The sequence below is a fragment of the Psammomys obesus genome, unplaced genomic scaffold, assembly GCF_907164565.1.
Source record: "Psammomys obesus unplaced genomic scaffold, mPsaObe1.curated_primary_1811, whole genome shotgun sequence".
Taxonomy (NCBI): Eukaryota; Metazoa; Chordata; class Mammalia; order Rodentia; family Muridae; genus Psammomys; species Psammomys obesus.
This window is the reverse complement of record NW_026596051.1, coordinates 46,795,093-46,802,322: the sequence shown is the minus strand read 5'-3', so window position 1 is coordinate 46,802,322 and position 7,230 is coordinate 46,795,093. Positions and strand designations below refer to the sequence as shown.

General features: G+C 40.2%; 1 protein-coding gene across 5 annotated transcripts in view; it reads left to right on the top strand.

Moving 5' to 3' along the window:
* Rfc1 (replication factor C subunit 1) overlaps positions 1-7,230 on the top strand; it is a 69,928-nt gene that overhangs the window by 17,742 nt on the left and 44,956 nt on the right. For all 5 annotated transcript variants that reach the window (XM_055624082.1, XM_055624085.1, XM_055624084.1 and 2 more), the window contains exons 3-4: positions 2,100-2,175; positions 4,924-5,046. In XM_055624082.1, coding sequence (XP_055480057.1) covers positions 2,100-2,175; positions 4,924-5,046 — 199 coding nt within the window. The remainder of the gene's footprint in view (positions 1-2,099; positions 2,176-4,923; positions 5,047-7,230) is intronic.

Sequence of the window (7,230 nt, the reverse complement as noted above, 5' to 3'; positions counted from 1 at the left end):
TTTCTTTCTTTCTTTCTTTCTTTCTTTCTTTCTTTCTTTCTTTCTTTCTTTCTTTCTTTCTTCCTTCCTTCCTTCCTTCCTTCCTTCCTTCCTTCCTTTCTTTCTTTCTTTCTCTCTCTCTCTCTCTCTCTCTTTCTCTCTCTTCTTTCTTTTCTTTCTTTCATTCATTTAAGACAGGGTTTCTCTGTGTAGCCCTGGCTGTCTAGGAACTTATTCTCTAGATCAGGCTGGGCTTGTTAAACTCAGAAATCTGCTTGCTGATTTCTGGCATTCTGAGTGCTGGGGTTAAAGGCATGCACCAGCACTGCCAAGGTCTCTGCTGTGGTCTTCAAAAGCATATTACTGTTTTCACCAGAAAACTTTAACTTTCATTTTTCTTTAAATTTTATTATGGTGACATTGAGGTTGTGTGTAAGTTAGGCAAGCTATTCCTGTCACCGAGCTACACTCCCAATTCAGATGTTCATGATCATGTACATGTTTTCCGAGATCAAAAGTTTGCACTGTATCTGTTCTTTATTGTGATTATGATTATTATTTTTTTGTAGCTCTGTTCTTTTTCATGAGCCCTCACTGGACTCATGTTTTTACTCTCAGTTCCTTCATGGCATTCTGATCTTTTTCTAGCATCTGTCTTAAAATCCCTCCAGTATCCACTTAGTACCTAGTTTTTAGATATATTTTTAATAGAATTCCATTTAGAACTAAAAATCTCTGTAGGTCAGCCTATCCAGTGAAATAAATAAACTTATTACTAAGAATTGTTTCAGAGGGTTATAGAAGCTGACAAGGTTTGCAGTTCATAAGTTGGAGGCCTCGGAGTTTTTTGTCCGCTGTAAGGCCTCAGGACCAGAATAGCTGAGCACGTGGGTCTCATCTAGTAGACTGGAGGCCACCAGAAGTGGTGGTCTAGTTCCAGGCCAAAGGCAGGAAAAGCTGATGTCCTAGCCAGAAGTCAGCAAGAAGAATTCTCTCTCTTTCCAGGGAGGGTTAGCTTTTCCTTTCAGGGCTTCAGCTGATTTGATAAGGCTCAGCTAACTCTGGGGAGGGACATCTTATTGTACTGATTTAAATATTAAGCTCATCCAGAAGCACTTCACACAAAGATTGGAGTGTTTTTGATCAGACATCTGGATCCTTTATGATTCCTTGTCGACATACTTAACCACCACATGGGTCACATTTTCTGGCTTTTTTTGTTATTTTGGTTTTATTGTATTATATTCTGTTATATTTCCTCTAAACAGTGGTTTTTGCTTGTTTTTTTTTTTTTTTTTTTTTTTTTTTTTTTTTTTTTTTTTTTTTTTTGTTGTTGTTGTTGTTTTGGCTTAGTAGGTAGTTAACTTGACCAAACTCAGGCTCCAAATTCTTGCTTTCTGTCAGATGGACAGCAGATAAAATTTTGGTTTAGTTTAATTTAGCCTTTTGAAATGTTTACTTTCTAAGTACTAGAAGTTATTTTATTAAAACAGTACAGGAGAAAGCAGGAGTTTATAGGAAGAATTTGAAACTTTCTTTCTAGAGATTTGTCTTTGCACTTTAGAGTTACAGTAATTGCCTTTAGTTTACTTTTCCTGACCTAGTTCTTTGTTGTATTTGTAAATTGTAATGGTCCATTTGTCTTTTTTTTTTTTTTCTTTTTAAAATTATGTTTTTGAAGTTCTATTTTAATGGACAGAAATACATAGATATTTTCATCTTCTAAGTGATTTTTCTCCCATTCAGGGCCATTCAAGATCTAATAACATCTGACACCCTGTTACCCTGCTGTGTGTGGGCTAGTGCTGAGCATGTAGCTAAATAATGGCTTTTTCTGTGAGTCTTCCCTCCTGACGCAGTTCTGGTCTTGCCTGTTCAGCGAGGGCATCTGGACATTTGGGCTAGATAACTGTTGCATTAAACGATGTTAGTAGCACTCTCTTGCACTCTAGATGCCATACCCCGTCTCCCACTTTGTGATAAACAGGGTCTAGATAGCAACAGATGTCTCCATGGAGCAAAATCACTTCAATTGAAAGCCACTAAGTCCAGGTCTAATGAGGAAGGTAGGCTTAGTTGTATAGGCTTCCTTTGTTCTGATTATACCCTGCTGTCTACAGGTTAACAATTCCTGTAAAGAGGATGCCTCCAGGTCAAAGCAAAACAGCAAGAAAAAGAGGATCATCTATGATTCAGGTAATTTTTTTTAAATAACTTTTAAAGGCTTAAAAATCTGTTATTTACCATGTAATTGTATTTTCCAAACTGATGTCTGAGGCAAACATGTCTCTGTGACATTAAGAAGTACTGTGTGAAGAGAGCTCAGGTAGGTAGTACTTGGAACAGTTTTTAACAGCAGAACTTACCAGAACCTAAATATTTTAATGTGTTAAAGATTTGTTTAGTGAGGGATAGAATATGTAGCATGTCTCAGATTTTGAGAGTGTGGCTTGCTTGTCCGTCCGTCCGTCCGTCTATCTATCTATCTATCTATCTATCTATCTATCTATCTATCTATCTATCTAACTATCTATCTATCATTTGATCATCTATCAAAAGGCCTTATACATGCTAAACAAGTGCTCTGCCACTGATCTGTATTCTCCGCTCATATTGTCAAAAAATATTCCCATTAATTTTTTTTCAAGTTGTGGTTTTTAGAAGTTAAATTAAAAAAAAAAAAAAGAAAAAAAGGAAGATAAAAGTACCATACAATGCTGCTGTTCAGTCAAATATTGGTTACATTTAATTAATTAATTTGTGTGTATATGGCTATGTGTATGTACCATGGCATGAGAGGATGTCAGAATACAGCCTATAGGAGTCTGGTCTCTCCTGTCACTGTGTAGTTCCTAGGAATTGAATTCAGGTTATCAGGCTTGGTGGTAGGTGTCTTTATTTGTTGAACCAACTTGCTGGCCCCAAAACAAGTATCTAAAGTTGATTAAAGATTTGATAATTTCATTCCTAATGAAGAAGTAATAAACACAGTGTAAAGGATTTCTTTATCATTTATTTGTTTTGTGATGCCACCACTGAACTGTACCCCAGCGCTGTTTATTTGTTGAAACACAGTGTCATGTTGCCTAGACTCTTAAGTAGCTGGGGCTGCAGCCCATCACACCTGACGTAGCTTTCATTTTACCTGTTTACCCCCACCCCTTATCGAGTCAATGTCCATGTAGCCCACATTGGTCTTGAATTCCCTGTGTAGCTGATGATGACCTGATTCCTAATCTTACCTCCACCTTTTAAATTCTGAAATTACAGGCATGTGCCAAGTGGATGTAAACTAATGTAGCCTAAGGAAGCATTTGTGTATTGCTAATATTTTTGTTTTTTCTTTATTTGGTGATAATTGAGATGGGCCCTACTGTGTTGCCCAGGCTGGTCCTGACCTTCCAGGCTCAGGTGCTCTTCTGTCTCATCTACAGTAGCTGAAGTTCTGGTGTGTCATAGCATGTAGGCTGTTGTGACTTTCACAGTGATAGTAATTAGCTCAGCTCATGACTGAATTTTCAAGATACTTGAATATTTACTAAATTACTTTACGGAGCTTTATCATGAAGATATTGAAAGTGTGTCTGTATTTTTTGAGTTTCTTCATGGAAATAACCATACTAAACCCTAACATAAAGCAGTATGAGCTGGGTATGGCGACATTCCTGTAATTCCAGCACTCAGGAGGCAGGTGGTTCTCAGGCCAGCTGAGGCTCTGGTGAATCCCTGTCTCAGAACCAAAACTCTAAACCAACCAGAACTTTTGTATTGACAGAGAAAGAGGAAGGACAGTGAGTTTATGAATGGTCTGCTTTGTACCCTGTCTGTTAGGTACTTAGGCTTTGCTCTGATTTGCTTTACGTAGTCCAGCCAAGTAGGCAGAATAATCAGTGATATCTCCCCAAATCTACCATCCAAGTCCTAGAACCCGTGAACCTGCTAGGTTAAGAGCAAAGGGAAATAAAATCTGCAAGATTGGTTCAGGTGCCTAAAATAAGATGGGCTCAGTGTGTCTAAGGAACAGGAGGCAGAAGAGAATTGGAGAGAAATTAAGAGTGTATGCAGGCACACTCCTTTAATCTCAGCACTCGGGAGTCAGAGATAGGCCTGTAAGGTTGATGCCACCCTGGTCCACTTAGAGAGCTTCAGGACAACGTAGAGAGACTCTGTCTTAGCTTCTCACCCCCTAGTCTCCTCCCTCCAAAATATAGAGAATAAGGTTAAAAATCACGAGAAGGGTAGCACTCTGCTTGAGGGTATTTATTTGTGTGTGTATGTGGTGCAAGGGAATTGAACACAGTGCCTTGAGCGTGCACATGCTGTGCAAACATTCTACCCTTACGCCACATCCATAGCTCTTTAAAAAATATTTTTAAAAATTAGTGACATGTCTCAATAAGGTTGCCTGTGCTAGCCTTGAGCTCACTTGTATCCCAGACAAAGCTCAACTATCAGTCTCCTGGTCAGTGCCACCCTGCCCAGTTTCTTGGCTTTGAAGATGGGAGAAGAGGTTAAGAGCTGTGTGTTGATGGCAGCCACTAGCAAATGAAAATGACAAAGAAATGGATTCTTCCCTAGGGAGCCTGGAAAGGTTCATGTCCCTGCTGATGCCCTTATGAGACCTGTGTCAGCCTTTGCCCAGACTGTTAAAGATAGTGTGTCTGTGTTGGATTTTCTTTTTCTTTTCTTGCGTGATGGCTGTGTGTGTGACGTTGTGCATGTGGAGGATAGGTAATGATTTGGGGAGTTGGCTTTCTCCTGTGTGGTTCCTGGGGACAGCACTTAGGTCACCAAGCTTGGACCTTTACCCACTGGACCATGGTCCCAGCCCACATGTAAAGTAATGTAAAAATTCAAGACATGGTCCTTAGGGGATTGGCCCGTAATGACCACTTTAAAAATACACGGATGTCTCCTTTCATAGTTTTAACGTTTCTCTTGTAGATTCAGAATCAGAGGAGACCGTACAGGTGAAAAAAGCTAAAAAGAAAACAGAAAAATTGCCGTTGTCTTCTAAACCTGGTAAAGTTTCTCAGAAGGATCCTGTTACATACATTTCTGAGACGGGTAAGGTCCCGAATGTATTCATTCTGTCTGTTTTGAATTGTGTCTGTCAGAGGAAGGGTGTGATCATCTTTGGAATTTTTTGTGTGGTAAAGATCTAGTCACTGGTGAGGATCAAATCCAGAACCTCATGCAAGCTAGGTAGATACTCCACCGCTATATTCTTAGCCCGGGGGGGAGAGTTTATCTTTTTTTTTTTTTCCTTCACAGAGCTGAGGACTGACCCTAAAGCCTTTGCATTTGCTAGGCAAGTGCACGGAGTACCACTGAGCTAAATCCCCAACCCCCAGGGGAATTAGGAAAAAAAAAAATTTGTTTTATGTGTATAGTTTTTTTTTTTTTTTTACATATATATCTGTGCCTGTGGAGGCCACATGAGAGTGTTGGTTTTCCTGGGACTGGAGTTACAGATGGCTGTGAGCCTCTCTATGGTACTGAGTACTCTGTTGTGAAAGAGTAACTAGTTCTCTTATTTTTGTTTTATCATTGGACTGTCTTGACCTGTCAGCCACCCAAGTAAGGACACGGAGACTTTTTATTAATATGAAAGCTTGGCCTTAGCGTAAGATTGTTCCCAACTAGCTCTTGTAACTTAAGTTAACTCATTTATACTAATTACATTCTGCCGTGGGGCTTGTTACCTCTCCTTATCCCGGTACCTGCTTCTTCTCTGCATCTGGCTGGTGAAATTCTGTGCCTGATTCTTTTCCAGAGTTCCTATCTCTGTTGGGTGTTTTGCCTATCCTCTCCTGCCTTTTATTGGCTGTTTAGCTCTTTATTAAACCAATCATAAGGTGATGGAGAAGAATGTTTAAAAAATAGAGACAGGTGATACTTCATAGAAAATAACAATGCCAAAGTCTGGCCTGTACTCAACTCTCTGTTATACAGAAAACAGCATTTGACTAATACAAAGACAACCTTTACACAACGAGATTATCCCAACTTTTTTTTTTTGGTCATCCCCTTCCCCAGATAGGGTTTCTCTGGGTAGCCCTTGCTGTCCTGGATCTTGTGTTCTGGAGTCAAGACCAGGCTGGCCTTGAACTCGGAGATCTGCCTGCCTCTGACTCCTGAGCGCTGGATTAAAGGTGTGCACCAGCACTGCCCAGCAGTTGCTAGTCCTCGTAACTACTGAGCCATCTCTCTAGCCCTTGAACTATTTTTTGAAACATTTTTAATAGACAGATGTATTTCTTAGAACAGGGGCAGATTGGTATTTTTAACTTTTTTGCTATGTTGCTAAATATCTGCTTAGGCACATTGTATTTGACATTTTGACTGTGTGTGAGGGGTAAGGGAAACAATATGGTAATAGGTCTGTGTTTTATGAGATTTTTATGACCACTGTTTCCCCCCCCCATCTTCTTCCTTCTTCTTCTTCCTTCTCTTGCTATATAACCCTGGCTGGCCTTGAACTTAATGTCAGTCCTACCTCAGCCTCCCCATGTGCTGGGATTCCAGGTGTGTGCTGCTACATGTGACTTAGTGCTTGTTCCATTCAGCTGATAGCATGCGTCTGTAAAAGTAAGCGTTGTACTTCTCTTAGCTAAAAATTGTGGGGTACAGTATACACATTATCTTAGCTGTGATAAAACACTAGACAGTTTGAGGGAGAAAGGATTTATTTTGGTTCCTAGTTTAAGGTGATACAGTGAGGAAGCCATGGCAACAGGAACTTGAAGCTGGTCACATTACATCCACAGTCAGGAATCAGCTGAATGCTGCGCTCATCTCTTCTGTAGTTCAGGATCATAGCCCTCAAGTTAGTCTTGCCGTATCGGGTGGGCCTTCCCACCTCACTTGATCAATGGAAGATACTTCTGCTGTCACACTCAAAAGATCTGTCTCCCGTGTGATTCTCCAGCTCATCAAGTTGACAGTTAGATTAGCTATCATACCATCTACTATGATGGTTAGTATTATATGGTATTCTATCTTCCCATATGATTTTAGAAATTTATTTTTTCTTTTCTTTTATGTGTAGTGCCTTCTTGTATGTCTGTGCACCATGTTTGTGCCTGGTGCCTGGAAAGGCTAGAAGAGGGTGGTTGTGAGCTCCCACGTGGAGGCTGGGTTGGACCTGGGTCTCTGTAAGAGCAGTATGTTCTCTTATCTGCTGAGTTATTTCTTCAGATGCTCTGGAGTTTCAGATGGTTGTGAGCTCCCACGTGGAGGCTGGGGTTG